Below are 16,535 nucleotides of genomic sequence, written 5' to 3'. Positions count from 1 at the left end.
GAATGGATGAATGGATTTCTAAGTCACGGTATATTCATGCAATGGAGTACTATGCAGCAGTGAAAAGGAACACATGCAAGAACAAAGACGAATCTCACAAACATAATGCTGAGAAAAAGAAGCAAGATGCAAAAGACCATTCAATATGATATACAAGCTCAAAAACAAGCAAGACTAAAACTAAGATGGTCAGAAATGCATAGTTGGGAGACAAACAATAAGGAAATGCAAGGAACTAGTCATAAAAGCCAGGATAGAAGGAACCAATGGGTTATGTTCAAGAACGGACACACAGTAGGAGCTTCTGAGGAGGGGGCTATTTTCAGTATTTTGCTCAAAGTGTGGATTCATGGGTTCATTTTATGACTTTTCGTTAAACTATGCATGTATGATTTGTGCAGCTTTCATTATCAAGGCTGAATTGTACAATTTTAATTAATTATGAAAAGTAGAGAAAGAGGAGGAGGAAGAGGGGAAAAGAGCAAGGAGGAGGCGGTTTGGAGGGAGAAGGGCCTCCTGGGACTCTGCTTGGCTGGCACTATGGCAGGGCCCTGCCCCCATCCGGACGCGTTTGTAAAATGGAATAAATATTGACACGGCCAGGATGGTATTCAATTTGTCCTGATCACTGGGCTGCAGTGAGTTCTGACAGGGCGCGGTGTAAAACAGCAGCTCGGGATGTAATTTCTACTGTCAACATGATGTACAGCATGGCTCTGCCTGCGGCACCGGCACACGGGCAGGGTGGGGGCAGGGCAGGGAGACAGGTGCAGGCCAGGGGCACCTGGGGTGGAGCGTTCTAACAGGTTGCCCCTGGGCAGGTGAGCAGTGCTAGCCAAGGAGTCTGCATGTGTACACGGTATGTGTGTGTGCGCACGGTGTGTGTGTGCGCACGGTGTGTGTGTGTGTGTGTGTGCATACTCATACATGTTCATAATTTGCACGGGAGGTCAGGCCTTAAGGAGGGACTCAAGCCTGGGTTAAGTCACGTCAAGTAGCGTGGGGGAAGGACATGGTTCATGCTGAGAGCCAAATGCAGGCCTGTCCTTTCCAGCAGCCACTGAGCACCTCCCGGCCCATCCTCATTTCCCTCCCACTGCCAGAGCCTGTTTGAATTCCAGATCCTCCACTAACTAGCTGTGTGACCTTGGGCAAGTCCCTCAACCTCTCTGAGCCACTGTTCCTGATTCTGTAATAGAAATTTTAAAGACAGCTATTGTGAGGATTCAATCAGATCATTGATATAAAGTGCCCTGCATGGAACTCAGTGTTACCTCTTATTATTAGCTAATTGGATGGCACCATGCCTGGCACATAGTAAAAGCGCTATAAATGTTATCTATCATTATTCTCACTGACTCAGAATCAGCTCAAGGTATGCAACTGGCCTCTCTTTCTTCCTTCCCTGTGCCTGTGATCTGCCAAGGTTGTTCCCCAAAGGAACAAAGCTTGGGACACATTCCACTGTGTCCCTTTGCCTAGCCTTCTCATTGGAGTGAAGTGAGATTGTGAAGGGGATAATGATAACTTACTTTATGGGGTTATTGTGAGGAATAAATAAGCTAATGCACATAAAGTGCTAGAACAGTGCCTGGCTCTTAGTAGGTGATCAACAAACGTCAGCTAAAACAAAAATAAAATCCGGGGAGTCACTCTTGATGTCTCTCCCTCCCTCGTCCGCTACATCTGATTCATCACCAACTCTGATCCATTTTGCTTCCTAAATATTCCAAATCTGTTACCTTTTCTCCATCCCACGCCAGCCTCCCTGGTCCGAGCCACTACCACCCTCTTCCTCAGATGCTGCCACCACCTTCTCACGGGTCCCCAATTCCAGCCTTGTACATCCACAGTTGTTCTTCCAGCAACAAGCACAGTGACCTCTTTTAAGACACAACCTTGAACACATCTCCTCTGCCAAAAGCTCTTCAGTGCCTTCTGGTTGAGTCAAAATCTCAACTCCTCCAGGCCTGTCCTCAGCTGTTTCCCTAGCTTCTCCCCTCACACTCTGCTTTTCCTCTGACCTTTCGGTCCCCTAAATATGGCTCTGCACATTCTGCCACCTGTGCCTCAGTACATCTCACTCATCCTTTGGGTTTCAGCTAAAAAACCCCTTCTCAGGGAACTGTTCCCTAACTTGCCCCACCCATCCCTAATGAGGTAGTGTCCCCTATAAATGTGGGGGCTCCTTGTACTTTCTCTTTGCAGACCTTGGCACAGTTGGTAATTGTGCATTTATTTGTGAGGTTGTTGGATGAGTAAATGTATCTCCCCTGCTTCACACACACACACACACACACACACACACACACACACAGAATGGAAGGCCATGGGGACAGGGACTTTGTCTGACTTTCTAACTGCTGCATCCTTAGCCTGGCACATAGTAGGTGCTCAATAAATATTTGATGAATCCATAAGTGGAACAAGCATAGAAGAGCAGTCTGAGGGATGGGGTGCAGCAGTAACCAGGCAACCCCATCATGTGTCCTTCCGTTCATCCATTCATCCATCCATCCACATATCCCTTCATGGATTCACTCACACATTCAGTAGTGCAAACTCTGAGCACAGCACTGAAGTGTGAGCTGAAGGACAGAGAGCAAGAATGAAGCACTCGCAGCCAGTGGGTAGAATGCTGAGGCCAGGACAAAGAAGAGCTTGGTTCTGAGACACAGGCTCAGATAAGTGTGAGCTCTCCAGGGTCAGGGGAGGAGGCTGAGAGATCGCATGGAGGAGAGGGCAGTGGGGCTGGGTGCTGAACATTGAGTCAGAGCTGGACGTGGGACAGCAAGGGAGAAGGGCATTGTTGGCAGAGGCAAGAGCAGGAGCAAAGGCCCAGAGGCATGAATGTCATTAACAGCAGGTGGTTCCACCTGCCCAGGAAGAAAAGAGGCAGTGGCAAGATGGAGAGTAGGCAGGTCCCAATCAGGCAGGGGGTTGAGTGGGCCACGTGGGTAGTGGCTAAAGGTACAGGCTTTGGAGCTGGCAGATCAGAGTTCAAATCCAGACTCCACAACATATCAGTTGTGTGACCTTGGGCCCATCACATAAACTCTTTGTGTCTCAGTTTCCTTATCTGAAAAATGGAGGCAAATAACAGTATTCACCTCAAAAGGCTGTGTGTGGAGTCATTGAGCATGAAAAACCTTTTGTTACTCTAAACAGTAATGAATGACCGCTAGGCCTGAGTCTGGGCTTTATCTTAAAGGGGAAAGGGAGCAAGGAAGGTTTGGAACAGGAGAACCATCCAGACTGAGCTGGGCTTCATGAAGACCTGTGCGGCAGCATGTTCGACATATAGCCTGGGGCGGGGGGCAAGACTGGGGGCCCCAGGTCAGCCTTTGCAGATGAGGTGACTGTGTATATGGGGTACATAAGACCCCAGCTCTGATCATCCCCTCTCCCCTGACCTTCCACCTTTGCCTTCCTGGGTGATGTTCAGCTACCAAGCCCAGAAGCTTTGGCATATCCTGCCCCCACTCCACCACCGCCCCCCCCACACACACACACAAATACACTCAGAGGTGCAAACACCCTCTGTCCCAACACTATACGTGCATCACTCCCAGGCCCCAGAAACAGCCCTTGGGCTCAGCACACGAAGAGTAGACCCCCATTTAGTCTCTCGCTCCACACTTATTGAGCACCTAGTTTATGTAGGGAGCTGTCCTTGGTGCCGGGGTGTGGTGTGTGTGTATGCCACCCCTGCACACATCAGTGATGCACATGCATGCATGTGTTCAGCCACACACATGCTCATGTGAGTTGCAGGCACACTAAGGCAGTAACTGGTTGCCTCCTTCATTTGTGGCTCCATCGTGCCTTATACCTAGGGGTAGGAGGCAATGAGAGGTGAGCAGAGACAAAGTGGCTCTTCCCAGCACCCCTCCATGCCTCAATAGCTCCTGCATTACACCGGGAGCTATTCTGGCCCAAAAGGAGAGCACTGAGCTGGTAGAAATAATTTTCCCCCAGGGAGAAGATGGCAGCCAAGCACAGAGCGCTCTGGGCTCAGGATCCAGCAGGCACAGTGCCGTTGGGACTCAGTGGGGGCAGACAGGAGCCAGACTGTCAGGCACCGCTCCCACTGGCAGCCCTGGAAGCCAGGCAGGCATGGAGAGAGGACACATACAAGCCAGGTGTGCCGGGAGGAGTGAGTGAGTAAAAGAATGAACAGATGAATGAGCTGCCTCTTCCTGAACTACCCTTTCCCCCAGCCTGAGTCTGGCGCTGGAGCAGGAGGCAACTCCCATACCCTGTGCAACTCTTCACTCTTCTTGACTCAGGCTGCGCTGTAGGCCTGATTAGCACAGTTGTTAAATAAATACATGACTGAATAAATAAATGGCTGAGTGGATGAAGATCTCTAAACTCTCCTCGCCTGGCCAGGATACTTTGTGCATAATAGGGTCCAGTAGTATTTGTCCAGGGACCAGAAATAATAATAACAACACTAGTCATTCTGATGACATTCACTAACATTTGTTGCCAAACACCACAGATTCCTTCACATGCCTCATCTCATTTACACCTTATGTTGGCCCTGGGAGGTAAATACTATTATTCCAATTTTTCAGATGAGAAAACTGAGGCTCAGAGAAATGAAGCAAATTACCAAGGTCATATATACAGTAAAATAATGGAACCGGAACTGAAACTCTGGTCTGACTTTGGATCTCATGGTCTTAGGTCCCCTGAATGTTAAAAGGATTATCAGGAATTTGGGGGAGGAGGCAGGGGTGCAGAAGTCCCAGGCAGCTCCACAAAATCTGTTCTACTTTGTTCTGTCTGGGGGTCGCTCTGTGCTGCCCCACTTCTTGGTCTTGGCAGAGTGAGAGGACAGAAATCCCATGACAGGTAGGATAAGAATACCTTCCCCTGTCCATAGGGCGAAAGCCAGATGACAAGGGAGAGCCTGGAGCCACCAAGCTGGCAGTCATACAGCCTTGGCAGTGATGTTGCCAGAGCATTGAGAAATCAAGAAAGGACATGCTGGCCATCCAGCCAGACTCCGGAAGTGCAAGCAGCAGCACTGATGCCCACAGCTGGCAACTCCCCAGTGAGAGGGAAGGTCATATTACCCAACCAGCCTCTGAAGTCTGTCTGGAGCAAGCCTCTCCTGAGTCCCTCCCAGGCCCCAGTTCTGTACTTAGCTCTGCCAGGTATGTGTGTGGGAATGGGGAAAGGGATGGAAGAAGGAGTAGGTGAGGTCTTTGTCCTTCGGAAGTTTGCCATGCAGCCGACAGCAAACCCCAAAGGGAGACCCAGCCAGACAGGCCTGAGGGAGTTCAGAGAAAAGAGAAAGAGAGTCTGGAGGAAGTAGAGGCTGGAAGTGGATTCAAGACCCAGAGTGGCTTAATTCAGTAGTTCCACAACATCTCCAAGGACACAGATTGTTCTGTCTTTTCGTAGTAGGCCTCTTTGGCCTCTTGGTGTTGTTCCCTTCATCAACAAAAAGTGGCTGCTATTGCACCAGCCATCACCTATTTCCACATGCAGAAAACAAAAAGGTCCTCCTTAAGGCATCTCTTTTTTAAGAATAATAAAAATTTCCCAGAAGCTCACAGAAGATATATTTTTATATTTCACTGACCAGAATTGTGTCACATACTACTTTCTAAATCAATTACTGGTGGGGAGAGGAGTCTGGCTCCTATTGGTTTAGACTAGTCACTATTAACAGAGGAGGGGCTGAGCACATGGCCAAGCTGAAGGCGAATGTTGAAATGAAATAGAAACAAGAAAGAAGGATGGGGGATGAATTGGCTGTTTGCAGCCAGCCATGTCCTTTGTATTTCCCATAACTCTTTTTTTTTCTCATTTCATTTTTGTTCTTTTTTCTTTTGATAACTTTTTTGCCAACCATCACTCTTTTTATACACCATAAAACCCAGCCAGACTACACTATTCACTGTATCCCATTCATGTCCTAGGTTTCCTCTGCTCATGCTTGTTCTTCCAGTAATTTCCTACTTCATCTCCCTGTGTTCAAATCCTCCTCACCTTTCAAGGATCAACTCCAATGCCCCCCTCCTCCAGGCAGCCCTCCATGGTTACCCAAGGAGATAGGAGCTCTTCCTCTGAGCCTTCACATCTGTGCATGAGTTTCCTATACTTTCCATTTTCCAGGTTTTATTTTTTGTTGTGGGATTTTTTTGTTTGGGTTTAAAAAATATTGGTCTCTCCTGCTCATCTGCGAGCATGTGCATTCAATTTGCAGAGCACTTACAGGTGGTGTGGTACATAGTAGGTCTTCACTAGATTTTGGTTCACTGATAAATGAGCAACTGCCAGGGATTTCTCTCATTAGAATCTGGTAATTTGGCCACAAACCTGTTAAGGCTTATTTGTGAAACTTGCCAGGGACCCAGCACAGAACTTGGTACCTAGTAGTTCAATAAGTGTTCATTGAATGGATAAATGAGAAAATGGTACATGTGAGGTGCACTGTAAATGCTGAATGGCTGTTGCCACCCTCTAGATGGTGAGCTCTTTGGGAGAATTATGTCTTTAGGTTTCCATCATCTCAAGAGTACCTAACGGTCTGTCTGGCTCATTAGGGAATGTTCTGTAAGAGTTTGTGGGATGAATTAAGGAATGGATGTCTCTACCCTAGGCTGTGACTGCCTTGAGAGCAGGGACCACATCTGGCCTATTTCCAGGGCAGAGAAGAGTCAAGTACACGTAGTGTGGCTGTAATGTGTATGGAAATGCTTCATCGCTATTGGTAAATAGCCGCTGTCCCAAACCCCCTGAAGACCACCCAACCCTATCACCCTAGCCCCTACCACAGGGATCTCCTGGACCTCCCCTCTCCTTGGCCCCTGGGACCCTGCAGTCAGTGTGGTTGGTGTCTATGCTGCCTCAAGTTGTGAATATTTCTCACATCGTGCCTGCCTCCTGTGTGTGTCCCACAGAGTGACAGAGCCTCAACAGGACCCAGAGCACAGCAGGTGCTCGGTGACTGCCAGAAACTGGAGCTATGGGACTCTTCCCGAGGCTGCTGGGGAGCTGGGAGGCAGGGGGCACACCCAGGGTTGGGGCTGCTCTCCTCTTCTCATACCCACTAGAGAAACCCAGCCCTAGGCAGGAGCAGCAAGGATCTGCCAGGTCACAGGAGCCTGGGCAAGGACAGAGACTCACCTGTCCTGCTAGGGGGCTTAGGGCCCACAGGGGTCCCAGGCAAATGGTGTTGGCTCCGTCACAGTCTGGGCACATGGGGATGAGTCTGGCTGGGCCCTGTGGCAGGAGAGATGGGAAGAGTAGAGGAGGGGGTGCAGGGAGAAGGAGGCTCTTCTGGCCCTCCCCACACAGCTGAAGCTGCCCTGGTGGCATTGTGTGGATGCTGATTTGTGTCCTGAGCCTCAGTCTTGAGCCATCTCTACTGGGATGCGGTTGGGGGGTGGGGGCAACAGGCAAATGGACCTTCACAAATCCCAAGAGGGACCGTCGCCCACCCACACATGTCCCCACCTTCCCTCCTCCCAGTTCTCTTGAACCTGTTCCAGTCATGTGTGTGTGCCCACTACTCCACCAAGTCGCTGCCAGAAAGATCACTAATGACCTCCACCCCACTAACTCCAATGGTCAAGTCAAAGTCCACATCTGACCTATCAGTAGGATCACATGATTTATCATCCAAACTGGGGGAACATTATTAACAGTTATGCCGTGGAGCTGTCCCAGGCAAAGTTGGACAGAAGCTTACCCCTCAATGGCAGCATTCGGCACAGTTCACCACTCCCTCCCTACAGCACTTTCTTCTGTTGGCTCCCAGGATATCTCCCTTTTCCTCCCCTTCTCTCTGTCAGTCTCTTGCTGTTTCCTCCTCATCTCCTGGATCACTGTAGCTGTGGTCCCCCAGCATTTAGTCCCCAGATCTCTTCTCCATCAACAGTCACTCCCTGGTGCTCTCACCCAGTCTCAGCTTTACATGCCACTCAAATTCCCAAATTGCTACCTGCAGCAGGACCTCACCCCTGAACTCCCGGCCATAGGCACAGGAGCCTGCTCCGCATCTCTGTTTTATGCCTAACAGGCTTTCGGGGTTTAACCTGTCCAAAAACTGATCGTAACACATCAAGGTCAGTTCCTGATCACCCCCCAAATCTGCTCTTCCTGCCGTCTTCAGCTCTGAATGAAAGGAAACGCCATCATTGCCGCTGCCCAGGCTGAGGGCATGGTCACACTCAATTGCTGTCTTCCCTTGAACCCCATTTCTGACCCATCAACATATTCTGTGGCCCAGCCTCACTTTTCAGCGTCTCCACTGCTCCCCCTTGATCAAAGCCCCTGACTAGTCCTCTGCCGGATTATTGAAATATTGCCATAGGCTCCTCCCAACCCCAGCTTCTGACTATCTTAACACAATAGCCAGCATGACTTTTTTTTTTTTTCTTGAGACAAGGCCTCACTGTCACCCAGGCTGGTGTGATCATGTCTCATTGCAGCCTCGACCTCCCCAAGCTCAGGTGATCCTTTTCCACCTCAGATTCCTGAGTAGCTGGGACTACAGGCACATGCCAGCACACCCAGCTAATTTTTCTATTTTTTTGTAGAGACAGGGTTTTGCCATGTTCCCCAGGCTGGTCTTGAACTCCTGGGCTCAAATGATCTAGCTGCCTCAGCCTCCCAAAGTGCTAGGATTACAGGTATGAGCCACCATGCCTGGCCTTTTTTTTTTTCTTTTAGAGACAGGGTCTCACTCCGTCGCCTAGACTGGAGTGTTAATGGTGTGATCATAGCTCACTGCAGCCTTGAACTCCTGGGCTCAAGCAATCCTTCTGCCTCAGTCTCCCAAGTAGCTGGGACTACAGGCACATGCCACCATTCCTGGCTAATTTTTTTAAATAGTTTTTTGTAGAGACAGGATCTTGATATGTTGCCCAGGCTGCTCTTGAACCCCTGGCCTCAAGGAATCTTCCTGCCTCAGCCTCCCAAACTGCTGAGATTACAGGCATGAACCACTGCACCCAGCCTGGAATGATCTTTTAAAACATAAGTCAGATCATGTCACTCTTCTGCTCAAACCCTCTTAGGGGTCTCATCTCACTCACAGAAAAATCCCAAGAGAGCCTGTAGGCTCTGACTCCACCCCCACACTCTCTGACCTCATCTGCTGCTGCTTCCCCTGCACTCACTCCACTTTAGCAACACGAGACCCCCGATGTTCCTCCTTCCCACTAGACACATGCTGCTGACCTCAGGGTCTTTGCACCTGCTGTTGCCTCAGCTTGAAACCCTCTTCTCCCAGCTTTGTGCACAACCCCTCTGTCCCTCACTTCAGATCTCTGTTTAAATCTCATCTTAATGACAAGGCCTTCCCTGGCTACCCTGTATAAATGAGTATTTGTAATAACGATGATAGATGGATAAACAGCAAATCCCGCCATCCCCAGAACTTTCTGCCCCTTACTCTGCTTTGCTCTCTCCACTGCACTTGCCATTGTCTGACACGTTATTTGTTTATTGTCTGTGCCCCCACCTGGCAAGGACTCTACCTGTTTCTTTTTGCTGTGCCTAGAACAACACAGAGTGGAAACTCATAAATATTTGTGACTGAGTCACATATGTGACTGCAGACACATGTTCGCATGCACACAGAAGCCATAGGCATATATGTAGACCCATGGGCAGACGGACAGATTATAGGAGGTGAGGCTGAAGTGTGGACAGGGCAGAGCCAACATTTATTGAGCCAGGCCTGGGCTCAGTTTTTAATCCCATTTGGGATTAAACAGCTCTGTGCAGTAGGCTGAGACCTGAGGACCAGGGAAGGCCACCAACGTGCCCCAGGTCTCATGGGAGGCGGTCCCAGGAGAGCTGAATGCAGCTGCAGGACTCCACAGCTGCCTCCCTGGACCAATTTTGAATGCCAGGACAGGGTCCTGTAGTCACCATCCATTCAGGAAAAGCAGCTGGAGCAGGAAAAGGAAGAAGGGAGGAAGGGAGGGAGGAGGCCGACATGTCTGTGGCAGCCCTAGCAGGGCTGTGCAGAGCAGTGAAGAGTGGGCAGGCTGCCAGGGCACCTAGCCAAGATGCCTGAGGGAGGACCTGTAGGCTGAGGTATGAAGGGCCAGGAAGGGGAGGGAGAGGTGAGGATGGGAGGGCCAGGGCTCCACCCTCAAACAGTAGTACAGATTGTGCCCTCACAAGGCGGGGCAGGCTTGCCCTGCCAGTTGTGACTCCGACACTGGGTTGCATTCACCTAGAGGTGCATTTTTTCCCATTCCCCAAAGATGCCTTATGCCTGGGGAGTCCAAGTCCCACGTTTGAGGCACTGCTTTGTCATGATGTATGCTTGGTAGAGTCCTCCTGGGTTCTACTTTCCCCCTCTGTAAAGTGGGGATCTTGGCCAGGCACGGTGGCTCACATCTGTAATCCCAGCACTTTGGGAGGCCGAGGTGGGTGGATCACCTGAGGTCAGGAGTTCAAGAACAGCCTGTGAAACCCCATCTCTACTAAAAATTAAAAAATTAGCCAGGTGTGGTGACATGCACCTGTAATCCCAGCTACTTTGGAGGCTGAGGCAGGAGAACTGCTTGAGCCGGGGAGGCGGGGGTTGCAGGGAGCCGAAATCATGCCACTGCACTCCAGCCTGGGTGACAGAAAGAAATTCCGTCTCAAAAATAAATAAATAAAATTTTAAAAATATATAAAGTGGGGGTCTGACTCCAGGCCTTTGCCTTGGACAGCCCTTCTACAACAAGCGTGCCTTCTCCTCCCCAACACCCCAAATTCCACATGTCCAGATGCATCCTGCACTTTAGCTGCAAATGCCATCTCAGCTCATTCCAACCTCTGGACCTTTGCGCATGCTGTTCCCTCTGTGTGGAACTATTTTGTGCACAGCTCCTTCTCATCCTTCCAGACTCAGCCCAATGCCACCTCCTCTGAGAGGCCCTCCCTCCCTGATGCCATGTCTTTAACAACGCACTCACTCCATCATTCTCCCTCCACTTCATCCTTCTTTACTTTTCTTCTCAATGTTTACCACTCCCTGAAATTATACTGCAGATTAATTCCTCTATTATCTGTGTCCCCCACCAGAAAGTCAGTTCCATGAGGGCCAGGACTTCCATTTTTTTTTTTTTTTTTGAGATGGAATTTCACTTTGTCACCCAGGCTAGAGGTCAGTGGCATGGTCTCGGCTCACTACAACCTCCACCTCCCAGGTTCAAGCGATTTTCCTGTCTGAGCCTCCTGAGTAGCTGGGATTACAGGCACCCACCACCACGTCTGGCTAATTTTTGTATTTTTAATAGAGATGGGGTTTCACTATGTTTACCTGGCTGGTCTCGAACTCCTGACCTAAAGTGATCCACCTGCCTCGGCCTCCCAAAATGCTGGGATTACAGGCACAAGCCACCTCACTCGGCCAGTACTTCATTTTTTTATTGCTATGTCCCCAGTGCCCAGCACATGGACTGGCATAAGAGAGGTGCTGGTAAACATTTGTGGAAAGAGTGAAGGAATAACAAGAAGAAATGCATCTCTTTGCTGATAGATCGCTGAATAACTGATTGCATCTTGCTGTCTTAAACAGAAAGCGATTGTTAACGTATGTTCAATAAATGAATGAGTGAAAGGATAAAACGCTGTTCTGTCTCCCTGCTTGTAGCAGACCCTCATGTTTGGTGACTGAATGAACGGATCTCTTGCCTCCCATCCTTGTCAAAGGTGTTAGAAACAAAGAAATAAAGGAAAGGAGGGAAGGAGAGCAACAGCTTGGTGCCCGTGAACACTGGCAGATCTCCCCTTGACATGCCGCTCCATCGACCTCCACAGCCCTCTCCAGAAGTGACAGCAGCCTCCCTCCAAATTCTCTCTCCCTTCAGCCTCTCCCCTCCTCTGCATCCCTGCAGGGCTGTGATGGGCCCTGGAGCTGCTTGTTGGAGTTGGGGGAACAGTTCCCATGAGGCACGCAGGGAAGCCATACGCTCCAGGAAATGAAGGCTTTGGAGCTGCACCTCCTCCTCACCCATAACTCCAGTCTCATTACGACCAGCCCAGGTCATAATGCAGGGAATCAAAGCCGGATCCCTGGAGGTGGCAGCACAGAGCAGGGCTTGCGGAGCAGGGCTGCCAGGGTTGAGGAGCCTCGTGCCCAGGCCCATAGAAGTCATACCAGGCAGGGTATGTTCACCACAGGATCATGGGTCCTCCTGACCCCATGAGTTCAGGCTTGGACCTATAGGGAAAGAGGGAACAGCGTGTTCCAGACCCCTCCCTCCATCCCTCCCTATGGAGTGTGGACGTTTTCCCACTCTCATTGCCCAGAACTACAGCTTAACCCCCTCACCATCACCCTCACCTTCCAGCAATGACTCCCCACCCTGAAACTCCTTCCATAAAGATTTTCCAGAGGAGATGCTAGAAAAAAAAGCACTGGGGAATTAGGCATCTGCAAAATAGGCATAAGACAATTTTCAGAGTTGTGATTCCCGTGAGTTAAAGGGAAGGGCATTGCCCACTGTGATGCTGGGTTAAAGAAGGTGGTCTGCATTTCTTCCTTCCTAGAGTCAGGCCACTTTCTTTGTTCTCAGGAAGATCTGGCTAGGGCCAGGTCAGCCTCCCACCCCAACCCACTACACACCATCTGCCCAAACACACACCCCTGCTCACAATCTAACTCCCCAAACTGGCCAGACCACTCAGCCACCATGCACACTCCTCTGCCTGAAATGCCCATCCCTTTCTTCCCATCTGCTCAGATGCCGCCTCCTCCAAGAAGTAACCCTGATTGTCTCCTGCCTACTTTCCCTTTCCAAACACCCGAGCTCAGTCCCTTCCCTGAGCCCCACAGGTCTCAGGTTGTCCACACAGACACTTTTATAGCCCTGATCATATGCCACCTAGCATTTAGGTTGTTATAAGAAGGGTTTCACCTTCCACCCCACTAAACTGTGAGCTTATTTACCTTGCCCCTGGCAACTGGCCAAACCTGGCACAAAGTTGAAGCTTGGTGGAACTGAGCTGTTGAACTGAGCTGAACTGGGCTCAGGAGAAGGAGAAGTGGGGATTGAGCCCCTCACCTCCACGCACTCCTCTCTGTGCCTGAAATTCCTCCATTAAGCAGCATCGCTGTCCCCTGTAAACACCCACATTAAGCCATTGTTCATCTTAGGGCTTGAGTAGGCGTTAGTCCCTCCGATCCTTTCCTGCTGAAAGCAGGATCTGATAGAGAGAAGGGAAGAGAGATGGATGGATCTGGGGACGGCAGGCTGGTCCAAGAGTGGGGAGGAAAGGTGTCTCTCGGACTCTGGGAAAGAAATATTTTCTGGGGGAATGTGGAGGCACCAGAGGCAAGCTCAGAGGGGTTGTGACCCTGCCCGGAGTCACTGGGGGTGTCTCCAAGCCAGGCCCTCTGGGACTCAGGTGCTCTATCCCTAGAAGCTGGTGTGGGGGTACGAGCACATCAGAGGGCCTTCCCTTGGTGCCTGTTTCAGATGGAATGACCTGTCTGTGCTGCGATGGATAGGAAGGCAGGCATATTTGGTGGTGGGCTGGGTGCTGGACTTCTGTGCACCAAGGCGGCCTGGGTCTTGGGGGCTCTTGAAGATGCCTTCTAGAAGCACCTAGGGTGGGGGATTTCTGGGGGCTGGGCAGGGCTGGAGAGATTGTCAGCCAGGTCAGGGGCGCCGCCTACTAGGGTCTCTGCTTGTGTGGGCATGAGGGCTGAGCTGGGCAGGGGCTGTGAGAAAGGCATAGGAGATTGGGAGAACAGGGGCCTATGATGCCAGGTGAAAGGAGAGGCTGCGATGTGCGGGACAGGGCGCCTACTAGACTATGGGCTCCAAGAAGAGGGGACCACTGTGAGTTGCTATGATGCCTGTCCCACCCTGCACAGTACCAGGCACATAGCAGGTGTTTAATTAGTACCTACAAGAGGAAAGATAGACTCAACTTGCCCTCCCCCTACACAGAAGCCCCTCTAATGTTTTCTTGTTTCTCTTGCAGGCTCCTGATGGAAGGGGAAGGCCCCTAGTCCTGGCAGGATCTGCCGGCCCCAACCCGCATCCTCTCTGCGCAGGAACCATGGCGCTTCCCCGACTCTGGAGCTGTCCAGGTGCTGCCTGGTGATCCGCACGCGACGCGGCGAGGGGGGCGCGGGCGGGCACCCCGGGGGCTGTCCATGCCCCGGATGCGGCCGCGCCCCCTCCCCCTCCAGCCGGGTACCCCCGCGGCTGGGCGGCGTTCAGGGCCGCGGGCCCGTCCGGGTGCCCCGTCGGGGGCGACATCCCGGCGGCCGCGCTGAGGCCACCATGTGACACGGCGCCGCATCGTTGTGCGACCAAGCAGCGGCGCCCTGGTGCCTCTCGTCCATGCTCCTGGGCCCCAGCCCCGCGCAGGCCAAGGATGAGGCCGAGGCCCGAAGGTAGGGGGCTCCGGGCGGGAGTCGCGCTGTCCCCCGCGCTACTGCTGCTGCTGCTGCTGCTGCCGCCGCCGCCGACGCTGCTGGGGCGCCTGTGGGCAGCGGGCACACCCTCGCCGTCGGCGCCCGGAGCTCGGCAGGACGGCGCGCTGGGAGCCGGCCGCGTCAAACGCGGCTGGGTGTGGAACCAGTTCTTCGTGGTAGAGGAGTACACGGGCACGGAGCCCCTGTATGTGGGCAAGGTAAAGTGGGGCCCCACTCCAACTCCAGATCCCAGGACCCTGGGGACACCCACGGGTAGATACAAGAAACCCTTGTTCACCTGCCCTTTTAAATCCATGTTTCATGTGCCTCTTCTGCTCCCTGGCCAAGGACTGATAAGGGGGACCAGAGCCCCATTCCCACTCCCACTCCGCCCCATGCCCTCCTCTCCTTCCCCTCCCTTTTGCATCTTAGAAAGAGCCCAGCAGGCAATCCCATTCCATCCTGTAGCTAGATGCATGTGGGATTTAGGAACGAGTTTGCAAATCCGATCATCTCACACACATACTCTAGCCGCTCCACTCTGCTTAAAATTCTTCAGCAGCTCCCTATGCACTGGGGTCTAGCCCAGATTCTATCCATTGACCACAAAGATCTGGCTCCTCCAGCCTCATCTCCTGCCACACTCTCTGAGTTTCAGCCTCACTGCCCTTCCGTTGCTCTTCTGAAAGTCAACGTCCCATGCACACTCCTGCCACTGCCCCTTTGCCTAAGTTGTTTCTCCTGCTGGACTGCCCTTTCCTGCTCCTTCCACTGATGACCTTACACTCACACTACAGCTCCAATGCCACTTTCTCAGAGAAACCCTTCTTGCCCACACCAGGCTAGGACAGATCTGCTGTCACATCCCCCGTGAGGTCCCAGCATCTTTCCTTCATAACACTTTAATTATGCATGTGTTTGTTTGATTGTGCAATTAATGTGTGTCTTTTCTATTAGACCATGTTTGTTTTGCTCGCCGTGAAATCCCCAGTGCCTAGCACAGACATTGCTTGCAAACGGTTTATTAAGTGAATGAATGAATGAATGAATGAAACTACTTTCTCAAACTCTCTGAGAAAATGCTGGTAAATCTGGCTGAAGATCTATAACATAGGCATATAAGGAGCTGAGAAGGACTTTTATTCATCCATTCAATTCCTGAGCCCCTTGTGGGGCCCATGTGTGATGCTGGGGAGAAAAGATGAGTGAGATCCAGCCTCTGCCACTTTGGGGATCCCCAGAGTGGCAGAGGCACCCTGGTGCATAAGAAGCTTCATGAGTCAGCACCAGGCACTGAGTAGGCAATCATTAAATAGTATATTTTGTCTGGCTTCATGGAGGAGAAAACACCTGAACTGGGTTTTGACATATGTGTAGGAGTTCATCAGGCTGGTGGGAAAGAGGACGTAACCTAATCAAAGACTTGGACACCTGAAGGTAGCTGGTTTGCTCAGAGCCTTGTCAGCAGTTGAGGTGTTGAAGTGGAGGGTGATTGTAGGGCATGAAAGTGGGGTGGTGCCCCGGGACAGTATCTGGCTTTTGTTAAGGCCAATTAGCTTTCCAGGAAGTCTTGGTCAGCAATGTGGGTGGGGAAAGAAAACTCCAGAGCTTCCTGTGTGCTTAAATGAGTCTGGGAACCGGGAGGCAGTTCTGAGGCTCAGAGATCAGGATCCTTGACAAGGAGAGAAGGAAAATCTAGATGTAAACCTTTGGGTTTGCCTTGCAGGAAGCTCAGATTTTCTCTGGTCTAGACACAGTAATACCTGGCCCAAAGCTACTTTCCCCTCCATACATGTGGCTGAATGAATGAATGAATGAATGATTCCCACAATTAAGCTGAGCAAGGATTTGACAGACAGGGCTCAGATAGGTTCAAGGCCTTGCTCGAGATCATCCAGCAACCTAGTGGCAGGGCCTAGGACTCCTGACTCCCAGACAGGTGTGGGAGATGGTGACGCTGGTAGAATGGGGCAAGGGCTGGGGATGGAGTGACCAAGCCTGCTATATGATAGGTAGTAGCCAATGGTGAAACAGCTAAGAATGAAGGCTTTGGAGGCAGACACACCTGAGTTTGAGGCCTGGTTCTGCCAATCCCTTCACTGAGTGACCTTGAACAAGTTACTTTACTGCCCCA

At 51.2% G+C, this 16,535-nt stretch overlaps 1 protein-coding gene across 3 annotated transcripts in view; it reads left to right on the top strand.

The window, feature by feature from the left end:
• The window catches only part of CDH22 (cadherin 22), a 134,744-nt gene that overhangs the window by 42,830 nt on the left and 75,379 nt on the right, over positions 1-16,535 (top strand). For 2 of the 3 annotated variants that reach the window (XM_034947216.3, XM_034947215.3), the window contains exon 2: positions 13,963-14,619. In XM_034947216.3, the coding sequence (XP_034803107.1) occupies positions 14,362-14,619 (258 nt within the window). In that variant the 5' untranslated portion in view covers positions 13,963-14,361. Of the gene's footprint in view, positions 1-13,960; positions 14,620-16,535 lie in introns of those variants that run through there. The other variant, XM_063600884.1, reaches the window with a different exon arrangement.

The sequence above is a fragment of the Pan paniscus genome, chromosome 21 (assembly GCF_029289425.2).
Source record: "Pan paniscus chromosome 21, NHGRI_mPanPan1-v2.0_pri, whole genome shotgun sequence".
Taxonomy (NCBI): domain Eukaryota; kingdom Metazoa; phylum Chordata; class Mammalia; order Primates; family Hominidae; genus Pan; species Pan paniscus.
This window is presented reverse-complemented; position numbering and strand designations above follow the sequence as displayed.